Source organism: Sceloporus undulatus, chromosome 1 (genome assembly GCF_019175285.1).
Source record: "Sceloporus undulatus isolate JIND9_A2432 ecotype Alabama chromosome 1, SceUnd_v1.1, whole genome shotgun sequence".
Classification (NCBI taxonomy): Eukaryota; Metazoa; Chordata; class Lepidosauria; order Squamata; family Phrynosomatidae; genus Sceloporus; species Sceloporus undulatus.
In genome coordinates this window covers 139,703,152-139,723,506 of record NC_056522.1, presented here as the reverse complement: position 1 = coordinate 139,723,506, position 20,355 = coordinate 139,703,152, and the positions used below count along the sequence as shown (strand labels likewise).

Genomic DNA, 20,355 nt, shown 5'->3' with positions numbered 1-20,355 from the left:
AATGATGTAGTGAATAATAAACACTTCTTTTTTTTAATCTTGAGGAGCCAAAATATAAACTTAACATATGCACTGAAGACACTAGCAAATGAAAATGCTTGATTTTAGATGGATCAAGAAAGAAAGAAAAGAAATCAAGAGGAAGGCATAACAAACCTACAAGGAAGTAATGAAGTGTTTTCTCTGAAAATATCATTGTTTTTGTCTAAACATATACATAATTAGCAATATTAATTCCAATGGTAGTTTAGACAAAAACAATGATATTCTTTTCAAAGAAATCACTTCATTACTTCCTTGTATTTTTGCTATGACTTTTCTTTTCTTTTTTAAATGGCTTTCAAGGAATGGTGATAAAACTGGTTATATTGAAGATACCATCTAAATTGGAACAAAGATATATCTAGTCCAGCACTGTTTCCAACTGGACCAAGCCAGATGCTTCCAGAACACTCACAAGAAGTGCTTGAAAGCACCAGTGATCCTTTTATGTTTTCCTTCTGGCAACTACTGCGTTACAGAGATGTAATGCTTCCGTATCGTGTCAAATCACTATGGTATTTTAGTCCTCATGAATGTGTTTAGAATTACTTAAAACATGGGTGGGTAACCTGGAGCTGTCCAGATGTTGGGCTGCGTTGTTTTTAGAATGCAATCCAATAAGGAAAATTTTGCAAGTCCCATCAAACTCTATGGAGATTACTTCTCAATATGCATGTATAGGATTGAATCATCCATATGATAGAGGAGATTTGAATACTTGCTTTCTGAATTCCATGCTTTTAATTGTCACAGTAATGAGTTAGTTTCTGAATTGCCTCTACCAATAGTGATCCAATAGTTACTTGATGCTGAGTGTTTCCTGTGCAAATCATGGCACAGGATAGGGGTTTTCTTCATTCCAACAAGAGAGGAAAGGGTTAAGTTCTGAGCAACTTTTCTTTTCTTTCAAAACTCAGCATTCGGTCAGAATGAGTGTCATGATCCAGGAATTCCCATCAATGGAAGACGCTTTGGAGACAGGTTCCTACTAGGAAGCTCTGTTTCATTTCATTGTGATGATGGCTTTGTGAAAACCCAGGGCTCAGAGACCATAACTTGCATTATGCAGGACGGAAATGTTGTATGGAGTTCAACTGTTCCACGCTGTGAAGGTAAACATTTGACTTTTCTATCATGTGCATTTATAAATTTGTTTTGGATAGTTACAATGTTTACAAATATTGCCATACAGCTACTTAGGAAGTTCCCACATTTTCTGGGAAGTTCCAAACCAAAAGGTACATTTTTAAAAAGTGGATTAGGGGAGGGATGGTCTGGATTCACAGCAGGACTGCCCTTTCCACATGTAGTTAGTTCACAGACAAATTGGGCTTTTGTGATTGCCTCCATTGTCTGGACAGGGTGATGCAAGGAAACCAGTACATTTCTCCCTGATAGAGGTAGGGAAAATTTTTGTTTCTGATCTGTATTTTTAAAAAAAGCCAAAGTTGATTCGGGAGAGAAACAAGTTCACTTGAATAATAATTTATCATTATTATAGTTGGTACAGATAAAAAAAGACTATAATAATTGAATGTCCCTGTGTGTATTTGATATTGCTGTTTCATGTAAATTGTCGATAAAGTATCTAGAAATTAAGGTGGGTTACACCATAGTGCTAAACTTATCAACTTAGAAAAATGCATATAGCACTGAAGTATTAATTTGTAAAAATGTTGAATGATATACAGTCTGGAGATTTTTGAATTGCCCAGGTGATCATTTTCTTGAAATTTGTACAATATTTATATCATAACAATGTCTCTGTAATTATCTGAGCTGACCTAACTATTAAAATCAAAAAGAATGCTGAAAAGTCATGGCTTTTATCCTCTGTTTATCCATCCTCTCTGCTTCTTCCAGCATGATGGAAACTTGAGGGAATTAACGAACAGTCTGAGCTGCCTAACATCTGCTTTAACATATTTCTTATGTTAATAGATTTGATTTTTAGTAGATTTAATCTAGTGGAAGCTGTAATCGAATTTGGGTGCTCTTTTACTTATGCCAGCTGTTATTTGTGCCTATGAGCTTTTCTGGAATGCATTGAAGATAAAATAGGAATATTGATGAATGCCCTACTTCAGTGAAGGAAATAGAAAGGTTACCATCCCAGTTTGTTAGTTTATTAATTAATTTGTTTGAAAATCATTTTTAGGCCACCTATAACCTTTTTGTGTTGTCAGATGAAGACTAACTTAGAGGCCACAGGATTAAAATTTAATAAATTTTATAAAAGTTCTCAGTTTTCATACCTAAATCCTGCCCTCCTTCTTAGAGCTTTCTGAGTGTCATAGATTCTTATTTCTGAGTATCTGAGAATTTTATGAATTCATAAAGATTAACACATTTGTTGTGATATATGCTTTTGTGTAATATACTTCACCCCAAACTTGACATGTTATGACACATGTTTCAAGCTGGTAATCACTAGCCCAGTGTAGGAGTATTATTTGATGTCTCTGCTGCTGCCCATTAAAAATAGCCAATATTCATTTTCAGTTAAATATAATGATTATGTATTTATTTATTTATTATGCGATCTTTCTCTCGATACTGGGGCTCAAGGAATCTTAAAAACCCCAGATTTTAAAAAATATCAGTAAGTTATAATATGAAAAAACACTTAAACAGATTGTGATATTAAAATCAACTGAATTATAGATTTGACACAGTTGAAAGTTTAAAAGCAGTTTAAATGCACAACAAGAAGAAAATATGACTGATTTAATTATATGTTTCTTCTTCTTTATATCTTCCAGCCCCATGTGGTGGCCACCTGACAGCATCAAGTGGAGTTATTTTGCCACCAGGATGGCCAGGATATTACAAAGATTCGCTAAACTGTGAATGGGTAATTGAAGCAAGGCAAGGACACTCTATTAAGATCACCTTTGATAAGTGAGTATTTGAAAACAGTTGAACACCAAGATCTTTTCCAGATGAATTTTTCAATTATGTGGAATGCTAACAATCTAGATAATGTTTACCTCTTTAATGTTTAGCTGTTGACAGAGTGACCATTTTATTTACATCCAAGAAAGCAATTATGTTGTTACAGAAGGAAAGAAAAATAAAAGCAGAAACAAAAATGTATAAATTAGCTTTAAGGAGGGCTTCTAACTCCATAATCTTGGAGATTATCACATGAGACTAAAAAGTGGAAGAAAATGGAATAGGGACGTGTATGGTCATACCATATCACATGATGCCATGGCTGAACTGTAGCTGGTCTGTGACTATGCCACAACGTTTAATTTGTGGGCTTTTCCAGTCAATTGCTGCCAATATTGCTGCTGTAGCATTAGCGCTTTTATAACATATAATAGTATTTCTGTTATTAAAAGCATGACATTATTGAGTTTAAACCCGCTCCCATTTATATTTTCCCCAAAGGCACAAATTCAACCAAATGTTATACATTCTTCTGGTCTGATACTACTCTTTGCAGTCCTTGCTTTCAGTCATCTTCAGTAATAAGAACACACTATTGTATTCTGTCAGTCCAACTAAAGAAATTGATTTTCTTCTGTCAGGACGTCTGTAAAGCATTTGGCTTTCAGAATTTCTTTCTTGTGTTAGATATGAACACAGACCTTTTGTTGCTGTCCTTCTTCCTCTGAGACCAAATTAATCAGCTCCATAGTAGAGGTACAGAGTGTATTACTGCTTTAGTACAAATCTTTTCCCCATATCTGGTCCAAAAGGTTAGCAAATTTACACAATGAGAATGTATTGTTACTGTCTGAATGCCTGCAGTGATGTCTTTATAAACAGAGCAGGGAAAAGGGCTTAATATACAACCTACAGTAAAAGGTCCATATTTTTCTAGTTCAAAAAGCTGTCAGATGCATCTACAAATATTCAGGCACAATTAGATTAAGTTGCACATCAGTCAAAACTGTGCCCAGGACCAAAAGAAAACCTGTGGAACTGAGTGCATTTGATGCAGAAATGATCCTTGGGGAATGATTTCATGCTCGGTCAGTCTTTGTTTGATCTCACATTATTAACCTGAGAAGTGCTATATGCCAGGGGGTGTGGAACCATACCGTAATAGAGAAAAGATGGCCATGGCTCTTGTTTTACCCCTGACCTGTTGCATAACCCTGAAATAATCTTCTTGCCATCTGAAATTCTTGTCTTACACTTTGTTTTGCATATGGTGGCAATAATGATTTTATAGTCATAAGTTAAGGGCTTAACACCATTGGCAAATACTGCAACTAATACAGTAAATAGAAGCAAAGGCAAAAGAAAAAAGAAGAAGTCGGGGGGAGGAGGAAAGAAAGCAATTTAACAAACCTTCCAACATTACCTTAGTGGAGTGAGAGCTGGTACAGGATGAATCTCTCCTGTATATTGTTCCACATGAAATTGCCATATGCTGAATATTGGTTAGTCAATCCTAGAGCTGTCTTGCTGGTGGCTTTTCTGGGTTCTCTAAGCTTCTTCTCTAGGAGCCTCTGGGCTTTGGTCCTAATGATTGAAATCTTGGGCCAAATGAACCCTACAGTTTCTACTGAACTATATAATTCATACTGGTCCTTCCTTGTACTGAATCAGATCACTGGCTCATCTACCCTAGTACTGTGTTTTGTCTACCCTGACTGGCAGGAGCGCTTCAGGGATGCTGAAGACCTGCCCTACTGCTTCTTCCCTGCAGCCCCTGCCCATCTTGATTCCATTAATCTTGTGTTCACCAATTTTTTCTTCTTCTTCTTCTTAATCATCATCATCTTCTTCCTGCTCCTCTTTTTCTTCCCCCTGCTATTATTATTACCACTACTACTGCCACCATCAAAACTAATCAAGTATAAATGTACTATGTGAATTCCACTTACCATCAGAATTGTTACCATCAGGAATTAGAACATCATAACCAAGCAATGTGATTACTGTTGTTTTGAAACACCACCTCTGGTTTAATACCTGGTATTATTTGTCATTGTTTTACAGATTCCAAACAGAAGTAAATTATGATACTTTAGAAGTGAGAGATGGATCAAGTAGCTCATCCCCCTTAATTGGGGAATACCATGGTACCCAGGCACCACAGTTCCTTATTAGCACAGGGAATTTCATGTACTTGTTGTTTACTACAGATAACAGTCGCTCCAGTGTTGGTTTCTTAATCCACTACGAGAGTAAGTTTCCGCTTCTTTTAAATGTTATGGATAATGAGCTTATTGTAGAATTATGTCCTGTAAATCAGTATATAGCTGTCTATAAATTTTTTGCTAAGCCTGTGGACTGATACTCTCTTTTAAAAAAAAGTACTATTCTTTTAAGCAACTTTGAACTATATAGGAAAGATGGTATATAAATATTTTGAAATATTAAAAAAATGTTTTAGGTAGATTGAGGTGGGCACCGTGGGTGATGCTTACATCAAGTCATGCTAACTTCAAGGAGATGGAGTGCAAGGCTTTCTAAGCCTCTGCTGCAGCTGACTGCGCCTCTTTCACCCCTTGTGTTTGGCCTGCCCACCTTCCCTAGTACACAGCACATGTTTATGCTGGTTCCTTCAGTGCAAGGTAGAGTATTAAAACATGGTGTGGGGATTTTTGCCTACTCTGCACTGTGTTCTTATGGAATTTGGGAGCGTGGCCTTAATTCAATCACATAGGTGAGTTAGCGTAGATAATGGCAAGTTTTGAGTTATGGTGAGCACTCATGGGGCACCTTTGAAGTGAAAGAGGGTCCTTTAACTTGCATTCTCTGTATGTGTGGAGGGGGGGCTTGAGTGTAGGGGAGGAGTGAGCTAAGTCAGATACTAAGTAATGGAACTTTGGTGGAGGGCCCGGGCTTGCCTTCCTGGTCAATGTCAGACTGTAGGAATGTGGGAAATGATTGAGACTGAGCCCATTTACAGATGAGCTGGACAAGAAAGACTCCTGGCTCGTGGTGATTTCTGCACTGATTAAGCCTCACTGCAGAAGTTGGGTGGTGAGTTCTTTAAATGTGGCCCTTACGCTAACCAGTCACTTTTGTATGCCTTTTTATTTCCAGGTGAGTGCCCTAAGAGAGAGAGGGAGAGAGAGAAATGAAATCAATACTAGCTTGGTTTGGAGGACCCAGTCCCTGTCTAATCCTCCATGATGTAAATGTTAAAAATTACAGATGACAAAAAGCATGCAGGACCATAATATACAGGGATAGTCGAAATGTGGCCCTAGTAACCATGAGACCCATCAAGGCTGTTGGTCTTCATGAACAGTTATACCATTACTTAAGAACTGCTCACAGAGACCTTTTAAATATCAGTTTCCAATAGTTCCTTCACTCAGATGCTTCATCTAGCTGTTATTCTGATGGATGATAATGGTAAATCATTAGAAAGTGTTCATCCAAGTGAAGTCCCAAATAGCCAGCCAGTGTAAAAACAAAAGCCTCCTTATGACCCATATTGTTGAAGTAAAGCTTTAGCAGGGCTTTATTTCAAAGAATACCATCATTGTGTATGACTATACTAATCTTTAAATAAATTCATATCTGGCATTGAAGTCTTTGAAGGATAGAGATGGTTACAGCTACTGCAACCACTAAAAGTTATTTGTGTTTTGTTTGTGTGTATATATTTGGGGGGGGGGGTGAGATAACACCATAGCAAAGAAAAGGAAGAGCTTTATTGTTGACAGTTATGCTACGATTGAAATATTGCACTGTATAATTTGGATCTATAAAACTTGGCAACATGTTCATAGGCACTCTAAACCAAACATCTGTCAGATGGAAATATCTCCATTGTGTCTTGAAAAGAAATTAAGTGTCCCAAACTCATGCTATGCCTGATCTCCTGAACTCTACCCATGACATCCCTTGCCTACTAGACTGATGTTGAGCTCATGGGGGGGGGGGACAACATTTAATTGACTCATTGATTAAATTTCTGTTCCACCTTTCCTCCAAAGAACTCAAGGCTACAGTTAGCCTCAAAACAACTTTATATTATAGGGTAGCATGAGAGGAAGTGACTTAACCAAGTTCACCTGGCTAGATAAACTTGGATTTCTCCTGTCATAGTTCTGAAACTAATCAGTATAGTGAGTTCCACATAATCTTCATCTTTTTCTTTGATTTGATATCCTCATCTCTATCTTGTATTGATACAAGATCCAAGTTTAGCTTCTCATTTAATTTTCACTTAAATGCGAGGATTCTGATTGATTTAACTGTAATACTGAGAATGCATTTGCAATTGGAAGACTAAACTCCTTTACATTTTTCTGTTAAGAAAGTCCTCCATTTTCCTTGAGTCAGGTGGAGGGAGAAAGGGTTTGGAATAGCAATAGCAACTTCATTTATATACCACACTAAGCAGTCTTTAAGCAGTTTATAACTGTGAGCTAATTGCCCCCGAACAAGCAGGGTACTCATTTTAGCAACCTCGGAAGGATGCAAGACTGAGACAACCCTGAGCCTTTGGCAGGGATTGAACTCACAACCTTGTGGTATGTGAGTTAGTGGCTGCAGTACTGGCATTTAACCACTGCCAAAGTGAGCACTATCTATCTATCTACACACACGCACACGCACACGCACACACACTGTTTTCCCTAACTCCCTAAGCATTTATTCAACTCTATCCCTAAAACACACAATATGAGATGCTAAATATCTGAAGTCATAACAGTTGTTGTGCATAATGAATGTTTTGGGTAGTCAGCACACTTTCAACTTGATAATGAGTCTCTATAGAGTCCTCTGCATATTAGTACCTGCACACCTGTGGCTGTGTGTGTGTGTGTACAAGGCTACATTTTTTCTCTACTCCAGTGTTTCAAGAAGTTCTACTCTTAAATTATCACCTCCTGTTCAGCAGTTTGCTTTCCATGGCTAAGGGCCTCAGAACAAGGGCCTTTTGACTCTTGCTTTAGGCTAATGCTAAAGTCTCCTGTAGCTTTTTTCCAAAAGTGGAGCAGAAAATACCCAGAAGCTCTTAAACACTACTATCCCTTTCTTCTACTGCCTGTTCTCCATATAAACAGTATGGTTCTCGGGGCCCATTGGCCCAGTGAGAAGGTTTTGCTGGCCTCTCATTGGAGAGACCAGAAGATTTAAATAAATACGGTGCGCTTTGTGTGGCCGTTAGACAGGGAGGGGGCGGGTGTATTCTATTATTTCTTATTTAAGCTTTGCTTTCAGATTCAACAAATTAAGTGCTATGTTTTAAAAGCCAGTTCAATTTTAGTTGTTCTTTTGCAGTAGATCCCTAATGTATTTCTCTGCTTTCTTTTCAGGTGTTACACTGGAGTCAGACTCCTGTCTTGACCCAGGAATCCCGGTGAATGGCCATCGGCATGGCAACAATTTTGGCATCCGATCTACAGTAACGTTTAGCTGTGACCCAGGTTACACTCTGAGTGATGACGAGCCACTAGTGTGTGAAAGAAACCACCAGTGGAACCATGCACTACCTAGCTGTGATGGTATGTACAATTTGCTATAGTTGTGATTATATTGTTTCCAAACAAATTATCAGAGTAGATCTGCTCTCCTATCTCTGTATTTTCATGTCCTGTTTTTCCTACATACATTAAGGTCGTTGTTTGCACGGGTGAAGTAAAACATCCTCCTTTCCCAAATCCTGATATTGCATGGTCAGTTCAGTGCCGAATATACTTTTTTCTCTGATCATCCTGGAAGATCTAGACTATCAATTATGACATCAGGCTACTGTTTACAATGCGTCCTTCTGTGCTGGCTGGTGTGATCGATGCCAAGCACCTCATTCTGACCTCAGAGTGAGGGACTGACCCCAATGATCACCATGCTGGGTGACACGGCAGGATGTGCATACAAACAGTCCAGCATGGCAACTGGAGTGCCCTGGTAACGGGGCATTGGGGTACCTTTGCGATCAGAAGACTCTTGCCAGTCCCCATGTATTCTGGCCCATGCAGACAGGGCCACAGAAAGAACTGGAATCATGTGGTCATTTTCCTCTACTTCACACAGTATTCCTTCCTTCTGTGTAGTTTTCTGGTAGGCATTTAGAAGCAGAGGAAATTACACCTCTGTGCCAGGCTTATCTAGTTTTGTAAAGGATGTGGCACTTTTGTCCTCAAAAGTTTAAAAGCATATTGACTTTTAAAAGGAAAGTATTTGACTGGTGCTGCTTTCCCCATTTCAACTGATGGGAGTCACTAAGCTGAACTAAACCAGCTGAAATTCTGCACTCTGTTGTTTCTGTTGAGCACGATACAAGTGAACCTGTGCATTGGGAATACCCCTTTCTTTTCTCCTCATTGTACACTAAAGATCTGCTCCAAAGAATTTTCCAGGTCCTACCCTCCAGAGTAGATTGGGGATGGCATAGCAAGGTGCAGGGGAGGTAGAATCTAGTCTAGAAGACAGGCACTGATGGATTCAGCTCCATGTCATTTCTATATTGTATTAAAGTAACAAGAAATTTCCCAAGATGCTACCTTCAGTCTAGCTATCAAATGAGCAGACATACTTCAGACTGTAATAAGCTTATATTTATTATCTGACTATTGCAAAATAGATCCATTGAAGGAAGATGAGGGATTTTGCAATGAATGAGATGGGGCTGACTAGAAGGGATTCTGTCCTTTAGAACTCCTGAAAATTGCAGTGATACAGATATCAATCAGACAGAGGATAAAGTTTTTGCATGAGCCGATATTTTTCAGTGTGCAGAAACTATATTGTGGCGCAGTTTTGAGGTAGTTTTATCAATACATTGCATTTTTCTTTCACTTTTTTATAGCCTATTAAATTTGCAGTACTTTATTGTATGAGGTTTTTATAGCCATTCTAAAAAAACTGCTGCTGTATTGGTTGTGGCATATATTATTTAGAGTATTCTGTTTGTTTAATCTCAACTATTCACTTTTAAAAAAAATTTTTTTTAGTTAAAATCTTCTACTGGTCACTTTGAAATAGATGGATGGGTAGACAGAAGTAGCAGCTGTCTCCTTTGTCTTGCTGGAATGAAACCATCCACCACCCCCTTCTTCAGATTTCCAAAGTTTCAATCAGCACTCTTACAGTAGAGAGATTAAGAGGTGGGGCAAGGCATATACTTCAGATTCAAACCCATTCTTCCAATGTTGACAGCACTTTAGATGGTGGAAAGAAAGATTGGGCAAAACTTGAGAAGTTTACTTTAAAAAAAAATTCTCCTAGTGACCATGCATGCCTGAAAGTTGTAGTGGCAAAAAGGTACTGTTATACAAAAAATAAACTGTAGCCACGCCATGAAAGTTACATTTCAAAGGGAGCAAAAAGAAGTTAGGACCAAGTCAGTTTGCTGATGGAACAAGTAATACCCATACTTTGGCTCACTTCGGCAGCACATATATTAAAATTGGAACAGCACAGGGAAGAGTAGCATGGCCCCCTGCACAAGGAAATAGAAATACTTTTAAAGTGTTTTAATGAATAACAGCAACAAATTGCTTTTTAAAAAAACATCCTTGCCAGTTTGTTTTTTCAAACTCTAGGGCTGGAGGACAAGTCCATTTTTTTAATCACCATATTGACATTTTCTTAGACAGAAAGGTTGCAAGAGAGAGATGAGAAATTTATATGCATAAACATAGACACCAACAATATTCGAAAATCATAATTGTTAAAGAAATGCCGTTTTCTGGTGCAGGAGTTCAAGGTGAGAAAGACTAGATGTTTATTGTATATTCCTGTAAGGCTGTGATTGTTTATTATACATTTAGTTTGGTTCTATCAGTCAAAAGCCAAAGGAATGGCAAAACATAATGAGGCTTAATTTAAAATATTTACTGTATTAGTTTTTCATAGAAACAGACAAAATCAGCATTACTTACTTATTACTAAGACTATTACCACAATCTTGTTTTACTAAGACTAATCACTATGTAATTTAGTCATTTAGGAGTGCAAGTGATAAGTCCTAATGCATTTTATCTCTAGAAGTGAAGTGTTCAGTTTGCAAAAAATGTATACATTTGCGGGGGGGGGGGTTATAAGAATTTTTTAGATGAATCTGTCAAACAATTTCTCATTAGATTTTTTTTAAAAAAATTATGAATAATTAGAAGAATATATGGAGTTTATCACACAGGAGGAATTTCTCTTAATTTCGAATGAAAAGAAAGTGGGGCCAGAACGCATTCACGTGAATTCGCTAGTTCAGCAAATTTACGTGAATTCGAATTGTGTTCGAACTGACTTCCCATTGCCTGAAAATAGCTTGCCATTGCCCGAAATTGTGTGTGGTAGTCTATCACACAATAACGTTAAACCCCATGATTGCATTCGGATTGCCATTGGATTATACTTCCAATTTCCCTTGTCTGATAAACTCCTGTCATTGTTCTCATGTATTATCTCTTAAGCTTAGATCAAAGACAATCAAGGAAATGCCATTCCTTCCTACCAATCAGGTAGTCACATCTTTATGATTGGTTTTATATGCAGGCATGCAATGGCAAACCTCTGAATAAATCCTGCCAAGAAAACACCATGGTGGGTGTTGCCATAATGGCTTGAAGGCACACAACAACAACAACAGCCTTAACAAAGCTTCTGACAAAGAAGCTCCTTTTTACAAAGTCTTTTTATGCCTGCCCAGACTTCTTTTTTTCCTCCTAGTCCTCTGTATAACTGGAGGGTGTTTTGTTTTGTTTTTTTAGCAGTATCTGCATTGGGAAGATGATAAAGGAGAAGCACATCTTTTCACTGTCTAATTGCAGCAGCATATCTATACTAGTAAACAATGCAAGGAAGCTTGAGCTGGGAAAGAGCAGGATACTACCCAAGCTGATTTTACTCTAGCTGTGTGTGTGTACTTACAAAAAGGCAAGATAAACAGCAGCTGCTTCCAGAATTTCTTACCAAGCATGCATGAACAACAAAACAAAGAGAAAAAGAGGAGGGCAGATAAACTCACCATCCCCCCCCCACATGTTTTACAAAAGCATAGATACATAAAATTTTACTGTCAAAATGGATATAAAAGGAAAGTGGAGACTGGTGAAACTAATGGTCATCCCTAGATGCATTTTGGAAGAAGTGGTCCATAGAAGGTTCATATACCTATGCAAGATATATCTGGACGTATATGCAAGTACAGTGGTACCCCGGGATACGAATGCGCCGCCTTACGAAATTTCCGGGTTACGAAAAAAATCCATTGAAAAAAACTGTTCCGGGTTACGAAGGTTATTTCGGGTTACGAAAAAATTTTTGGTGCTTTTCGGCGCTTTTTCGCACGAAATCGCGGCTTTCGCTATTAGCGCCTATGGCTTTTTCGGCTTACGAAGATTTTCGGGTTACGAACGCGGCGGCGGAACGAATTAAATTCGTAACCCGGGGTACCACTGTACATGTTTTCATATACTTACGCAAGGTATATCTAAGCTAGTTGTTTTTATTCGCATGTACATAGTGTTAGTTTTTTATATACAGTTTGCTGAATGCAACTCCATTTCTTTGCGGTGTGGGGTGCTGAAAGGGAGGAATTGCCTTTGCTGGCCTCTAGTGGAAAGAGGCCAGGTGGTGATGATGCCAGGAACTGAAGCACCTTATCACTGCTTGTCTAGAGGTGAAGTCCATAAATAGGCAGCCACTTGACAGGTAGTGGGAGGGGAGAAAAGTACAGTTGACCCTTCTTATACACTGATTTTTTATACACAGATTCAAGCATCCATGGTTTGAAAATATTCAAAAAAAGTTTGAATTTCAAATATCAAACCTTGATTTTCCATTTTTATAAGGGACATCATTTTGTTATGTCATTATATTTAATGGAACTTGAGCATCCATGGATTTTGTTATACAGGGGGGATCTTGGAACCAAACCCCAGCGTATAGAAGGGTCGACTGTATGAGTTACGGTGAATGCTGTGGCATCCATCTGGTGTAGAGGGAAGCTCTAGAACTGCTTCTTTAGTTCCTGACTCAGGGAGCAGGGACTACCATTAGGGCTGGCCTGGGGGCTTTGCCAACACTTTAAGTCTGAAGATCTGAGAGGGTGTTCCTCAGGTCTGCCTTCCATTAGATGGCTGGATGGGGAGGAACCCGCCAATTGGGTTGACCTTAGGGTTCAGGCAAAAGTTCAGGAGGAAATCATGGAATGATGCCTGCCTCAACTGTTCCTGTTCTAAGATGCTAACCCATCTTGCCCCTTTCCAAGTTCAACACAGTTTAAACAGGGTTTAGGTTAAATAAAGTGGATCTTACCCAACCCAGTCTTCTGAGTCTTGTTATTGCATGATTGGTCAGCAAACATTGAACTGATCATCCTTTTTTTTTGCTCTGTGTGCCTTTCCCCATTCTTTCCATGTTATTTCTGCCTCTGGTATCATATTTTCCATTGAAGAAATAAAACCCAGGAATACATTTACTTCGTTACCTGAGGCATACCTATGTGTTGCTGTGATGTTGCCTATGTGCCTGTTTTACAGCTGATACCTTTTGGAAGATTTGCACAAAATAACATCTTTTCTTCCAATTAACTTGCTGCTAGCCCTGTCTATCAGAACAGTATTTGCTGGCTGGACTCAACATTTGACAGCCTTCTGCTTAACCTGCCTTCCTCTAAATATAAAAAACCCACGTGTTCTATTTTACCTCTTATTATTATCATCCCTTTTGAGACCTGCTCTTGTTGAATCCTTTGCTGTCAGGTTGCCAAGGAGACAAGACACTCACTGGTAATTCTGAGTAGACCTTAATGCAGACGTACATGCATTTTGGTCTTATTACTATTGCTGCTGCTAATCAGTTCATTTGCTCTGATGATGTTTACAACTTTTCTGTTTCAGCAGGGAGCTATTATATAAAACATAAACAACATGGTGTGTGTGTGTGTATGTGTTTCAAAAATGTATTCTTGCCAAATTTAACAGCATTCATTAGAACTTGTTTATCATGTGCCACAACGCCTGCAAAAAACCTACAGGGCTTAATCAGCTCCTTGATTATAAGTGGAGCAGCAGAACATCAGTTATTCCTTTTCTTCTTCTTTTTCCCTCCCCCTCTTTCCTTTCCTTTCTTTGCTTAGCTCTCTGTGGTGGTTATATCCATGGGAGAAGTGGAACTGTCCTGTCACCAGGTTTTCCAGATTTTTATCCAAATTCCTTAAACTGCACGTGGACCATTGAGGTTTCTCATGGCAAGGGTAAGATTATCACATGATTTTCCCAGGCCACAATTTGAAAATGTTCTCCAGACACAGAAGAATGCAAAAGTGACAGGAATACACATGGCTAACTATTCTGCTTGGGGCGGGGGGATCAAATACATTTAATTGGGGGAGGGAGGGATACTTCTTTCTTTCTTTGGGCTTTGAGAACTCGATATGTGACCTGAACTTTTCTAGTTTTACTCTTGAAGTACAGGAAAAGAGACAAAAGGTAAACAGTTTTCAGAAGGACTCCATATACAGTATGAGGATATTCTTATGAACTGCTCATAGTTAAGATCAATGGTTTTCAGTGTCTCTGCAGATAAAAAAGAATTCAAAGTAACATTTGTATTTTGCACGTGTCAATATGTGTCACTTCTAAAATCTTATCAGAGTATTGTTTACACTGGCCTTTTTAAAATTTATAACCTGTAAAATCATCTAAACTTTTACCGTTCTTAATATGCTCATTAGCCGGCACTTAGTAACCGTAATTAACATGTTATCTTTCTCCATTAATATTCTCCTTTTTTGAAATTATAGTTCCTAGGAGTCTGGCTTTCTTTTTACTGCTTTAATATATTCTGGATCAAACATGGCATTTCATCTGAGTAGTGTGGTGTGGGTTTTGAGATAGCTTTCAATCATTCAAATAATGAAATGGATTTTAAAAATAAAAAATTAAAATTCATTGATTTTATCTCATTTTATTTTTGTGTGTGGACCTTTGAGAGGCATTTTTTCCCCTATTTATGAAGTATTTCCAGGCATCTGCAATTTTTTTTCCTGCAGATACTTTTTTTCTTAGCATTTACTTTTATTAATGGTTCACATAGAATGATGGCAAATGTTTTCCTATCTTCCTTTGTTCTCCTGCAAAAAATAAAAATAAAAATACAATCACACATTCTTAATAGCAGATCACGGCATCCAACCACAATCAGTATCTAAATATATTCCTAATGGTAGCTACCAAAACATCTGTTTTGACAGTAGGCATGTTCAGAATTTATGTATAACATTTACAGTGTATATTCTATAGTTCTTTCACCATTTCTCCTCAACTATCGTAAAGTTCCAATCTCAATTTCTCCATTCATTCAAGGGTTCAAACTGTGCCTAGCCATCACCAGATGAATAAACTTCTTCTCGATCCTTCTTATCTCTATTCTTTCAACATTGAGCAGGATGGATATAATATTTTTGTATAAAATATATTTTCACTGGCTTTATCATCGGTGTATAACTTTGAAACTAAATATTCTGATTAGTTATTTTGTTAATCCATCTGAGACCCTCTGAACAGAAGAGAATTACCTTGGGACAAAAGAGTCACATGTGTTTCAGTGTACCAACAGTATTACAATATTACAGCTTCTCCAACATTAATTGATTAAGTCCCTCCCATTCTTACATAATAGGAAGGGCACAATTTGTCAATAAGTCAGATGCAAGGGCCGGAGGTTTGTTCAACCAGGAGATAATATATTGATGTCCTACTATGGAACAATGAGACCAGATATGGAGAGTGTGGTTAAATAAGGGCCATTTTATTGACCTAGAATTTATTAAACAACTGGTGATTTGGAAGGAGCAAGAGGAGTGATCACAAAGAGACATGTGGCAGGGCCAGTATGTCTTATATTGCCAATGGTCTCAGCTCTCCCCATGCACTCCATCCTGGTCTTTGTGCCAGACCCATGACATCTGCCTGGAGAGCATTAAAGGTGGCCTCTCCCCTATAGCATGCTGAATTCATCCAATTTGAACTTTCTGATATGGATCTCTTATTTATAAATATATCTTTAAACCCAAATGCCCCTTTCTCTTTCCAAGAAGTAAACCAGTTGAATTCATCACCCTGCTTAAAACTACAGTGCATTAAAAATAGGCATAAAGGAGAATGTGGTGGAACAAGTAAATTAAAACATTTAACACATATCCTGAACATTTTGAACACAAAAACTTTCTCATTCTGCTTAGCTTTTATCTGGAGAGCTAGTAGAAAGATAAAGGAATTGGCTATGCCCAGAATATCATCCTTTTCCTTTGTATCCATGCTACTGTTCTATTCAATTTAATAAAGTTAGTGAGTTGCACCAACCGAAATGCCAAATAATGTTTTTTTCTAAAGTATGAGCTACAAGCCCTCCTACTATAACTAGATGATATTTCAGCCCATTAACAAATCTTTTTTAACCCTTCCCACGATAAATATTTCAGTATGTCTCTGTTTTTCAGATGTTTTCCCCACAGGGTTTGAGGAAATAGTTTTAGGGAAAGTAGAAGTAAAAAAGAAAGCTTTAACCCACATCATTCTTTAAGTTTCTGTTTGACATAGGAATATAGCTGTTTATCATGCTGAAGTATCAGGTGTTTGAAATGTTTCATTAGAAGCACACCTAAATATCTGATATAAGAGTAATGAAGAGATAAACCTGAAATAATCTGGAAAGAAATGGACTAGGCTTTGCTACTCTTGACTCCATCCTACAAAAGCAGTTCCTCAAATTCTGGAAAGTTTGTCTCTACCGTCCTTTTCCAGAGTTGAAACTTGCCCAAACAGCTCAGGGTTTTTCAGCAGCATTCATAATGTTGAGTTCAGTGCCTTGAATCAAAAGGTTTACTTCTTTTATATGGCTGAAATATCTTCCATGAATGAATTCAACAATGTCAAATTGTTCTGATAATGTGTTTTCCAATTAGCTCAGAAAAGGGAAACTTTTGCCCAAGTACGATAAAGTGTTTCTAGGCTTATGCTCTTGAAATCCCATGAGCTTTTGTGTAGTGGAGAAGCTCATATTTTGTTTCTGTTTCTTACAAGCTACTTGAAAAGCTCGTGACTCAAGGCCTTGGCTCTGATGTAGTTAATGACTTTTGTGGCAGGAGTCAAGAATTCTTTCAGGATCATTGGCAGAGTCTTTGATGCCAATGCATTCCAGTATAGAAAGCAATGAGTCATGATGGCATGGGGAGCACCTTTCTTCAACAGAGCACCAAAACAGTTGTGTTGCCAAGCACAGCAAGTACTTTATCTGCAAAAAGCACAAGCAAGTATTTTTTCCTCCTCTTACCATTTTGCTTGGTATAGAAAACTTTCACTAATGCCAGTGGTCTTTGTGGTTTCCACAAGGGACTCAAAAAAGGGATTTTTTCTTTCTTTGATGGTGTCAGTATACACATGGCAAATGGAAAGCAGATAATTCAAAGAAACCAGTAGTTTCATCCAGCTGAATGCTGAAAGAAATTACACAGCTGTCAATTGATCAATGACCTACCTCAGAGTGCAAGAAATGTCAGAGATTGTGGAGTGGATGAGGTCATTTTTTACAAGCACTGCTTCAGTTTCCTACCACTGCTCCAAGCCACAAACCAGCCTAATATTTTCAGGGCACATGGCTTCACCAAGGTCTCTCCAATTGGATTTGGCTTCTTTTTCTTGGCAACACAATAAATAAACTTATAGTATGATTGGGGCAAATGCAAGTTTTGCTGAAGCTGGAGGAATCATCTTGGGAAAAGGATCCACATTCATTGTCAACTTAATTGGCTTCATGCATTCATTGGCAAGGAACTTGCCAACAGAAGGAGCACTGCATCTTTTGTATCCTATAGCAGTTGGTGAGGAAATTTAAAGTTATTTTGTGTTGTCTTTTCCTTGGCAAAACCTTAATGATATAGTCATTTTTATGGACAGTTTTCAAAGTAACTGGAGGAAATCAAGGGGAAAAAATTGCACCCATTTCACAGATTCCATGAATCTCATCCATGGACAACCAGAGGCCCATGGACTACAGTTTGATGACCTCTTGTTTAAATATAGAGAAGAAGAGTGGCAATAGCACCAACATCAAATAAGAGTTCTTGCCATGTTCATTTGCCTCTTCTTCATACAATTACACTATTGTTGCAAGCACTTTACCAAAACTGAGACAATAAAATACTGCTGTTGAACAGAGACTGATGTTGGATTTAACCATGATGTGGTTCACGATTTAGGTTTTCATCAGCCATAGTTTGTCTTTGACTCAGAGATCAATTTCTAGGCCTGGGGAAAGAAGGCTATGATGGCAGTTTGCACAATTGGATTGAACACAGCTGGATTGTACCTGTCTTAATTCTGCTTGCAGGACCACTATCTTACATGACGCTTCTTGAAATTTCTCAACAACCCTGTATGTAAGAGACAAGAATCTGATATGCGTTCACCTTGTCTGATAGAAGCTGGTAGTGAATCCTGCTGAGCCCATAGTTGTCTAGGGTTTTCAGAGTTTCTATTCAAGAGGATAGGTTGCAAAACAGTCAGGAGTATTTCATTGTTTATTATGTACTCTAAAAGGGAACTCTTGTTCTTTTTCCATCCTTCAAGGTGTACAACTGATTTTCCACACTTTTCACTTGGAGAGCTCCCATGATTATTTGCTCATCTCTGAAGATGGAAGCTTCACCGAACCTGTGGCCAGATTAACTGGATCTGTTTTGCCCCCTACCATTAAAGCTGGACTTTTTGGAAACTTCACTGCACAACTTCGGTTCATTTCTGACTTTTCCATTTCCTATGAAGGTTTTAACATAACATTTTCAGGTAAAGGTGTGAGGTTGGATAGACGTTTGAAAACAATATATTATTAACTGGCATGATCAGTAAACATCACTGGAAGAAGAAAAATATTTTACAAATCAATAAAGTGTATTGCAGAATAGAAATTGACATAAAAGACATTGGCTGGAAACTTGCATCAGGAAATGCTATGCTTCCCAGGGCTACCTACCCAAACCCACCTTTAAAAGATGCATTCCCCTCTCCCGATATGGCCATTTCCATGTCATTGGAAAGTAGAGAGATCAATGGAGATGTATCCAGTTATTTTCCTGTAGCTGAACATGCTGTAAAAGGATGCTACAGGGACAGTCAATGACCTTAGAATGACCTTGCCAAGGGCATCTTTGCTGCTTGTCCAGATACAGAAAAATAGCTGGATGTATCTCCACTGATTGCCCTCTTCTCCAATGATATGGAAATGGTTGCATTGGCTTAAAAGGCATGTTTGGGGGTTGGAGTTTAATCATTGCATGGTCAGTAAAGAATTATGACTTCCGCAGTGAGGAAAAAGTGAGTTGTGATGGCATAAGTCTGATTTACACCATCACAATTCACTAACAGCATTCCAGCCATTAAATATATTTACAGGCTATTTAATCTAACCTTGTTTGACTTTTCTACATTGCTTCAATATGTTTCCTCAGCATTTCAGCTATGTATTTGTATCTGCATATTAAATATTTTAATACAGGACTAATAGGGAATTTATCTAAATAATGATTTTGCCATTATCATATTACTTTTATTTTGTTGGATTGTTTCTATCACCAGCAGCACCTGTGCTCTAATTTGGGAGAAAGCACCTTTTAAGGTGAATACTATTTTAAAATTTGAGACAAATATGGACTATTTCCTATTTTGTATATCATGATCTGAAAAAGCAAGGGTACTAAATGTAACAAAATAAAGGAAAAAGTTATATAGAGGCAAAATCTGAAGATGTCATATTATATTTAATCACAGATTTGAAGTCTGATCTTTATCCTTACAATCTAAAGAAAGAAAGCATAAGAAAACCCCTTTCCCTCAAACTGGGCAAAGTTTAAGGCACCGGGGGGGGGGGGGGTTTCTATGAAAATTTGAACATTTGCAAGACCAGTTCTTAATTTTTCCCATAAATATGCAAAATCTAAAGCTTCAATGACTATTGCCTTGTTGAATGGACTATTGAAAATCAAAAGCATAGGATTGGTTCTCTTTTCCTGGAGCTTGCATCCATTGTTCCGGGCCCTGTTCTCTGGAGCAGCAGAAAACAAGCTTGTTCCCTCCTCAATATGACATCCCTTCAAATATTTAAACAGGGCTATCATATCCAGTCTCAGTTTTTTTTAATCGTCTGGACTGTTTAGAAACATACTGTTTAGAAACATCTTCTCCAGAAGATGGTTTACTGCCTGATATCCAACCTTGGTTCATATATTGGCATATTATTATCACATGGCCCTTGACATAGGCCATTACTTGAAGATGTAAAGTGCTATGCAACCTTGCATTCCTTGACCACTTACTTGATTCATCTGGTCATGTAATAATAATAATAATAATAATAATAATAATAATAATAATAATAATAATA

General features: G+C 37.8%; 1 protein-coding gene and 1 pseudogene across 2 annotated transcripts in view; both read left to right on the top strand.

Moving 5' to 3' along the window:
* CSMD1 (CUB and Sushi multiple domains 1) overlaps positions 1–20,355 on the top strand; it is a 1,231,469-nt gene that overhangs the window by 925,067 nt on the left and 286,047 nt on the right. For both annotated transcript variants that reach the window (XM_042480556.1, XM_042480547.1), the window contains exons 15-20: positions 960–1,154; positions 2,805–2,943; positions 5,002–5,189; positions 8,286–8,474; positions 14,054–14,170; positions 18,546–18,761. In XM_042480556.1, coding sequence (XP_042336490.1) covers positions 960–1,154; positions 2,805–2,943; positions 5,002–5,189; positions 8,286–8,474; positions 14,054–14,170; positions 18,546–18,761 — 1,044 coding nt within the window. The remainder of the gene's footprint in view (positions 1–959; positions 1,155–2,804; positions 2,944–5,001; positions 5,190–8,285; positions 8,475–14,053; positions 14,171–18,545; positions 18,762–20,355) is intronic.
* On the top strand, positions 10,351–10,446 carry LOC121920126 (annotated as a pseudogene).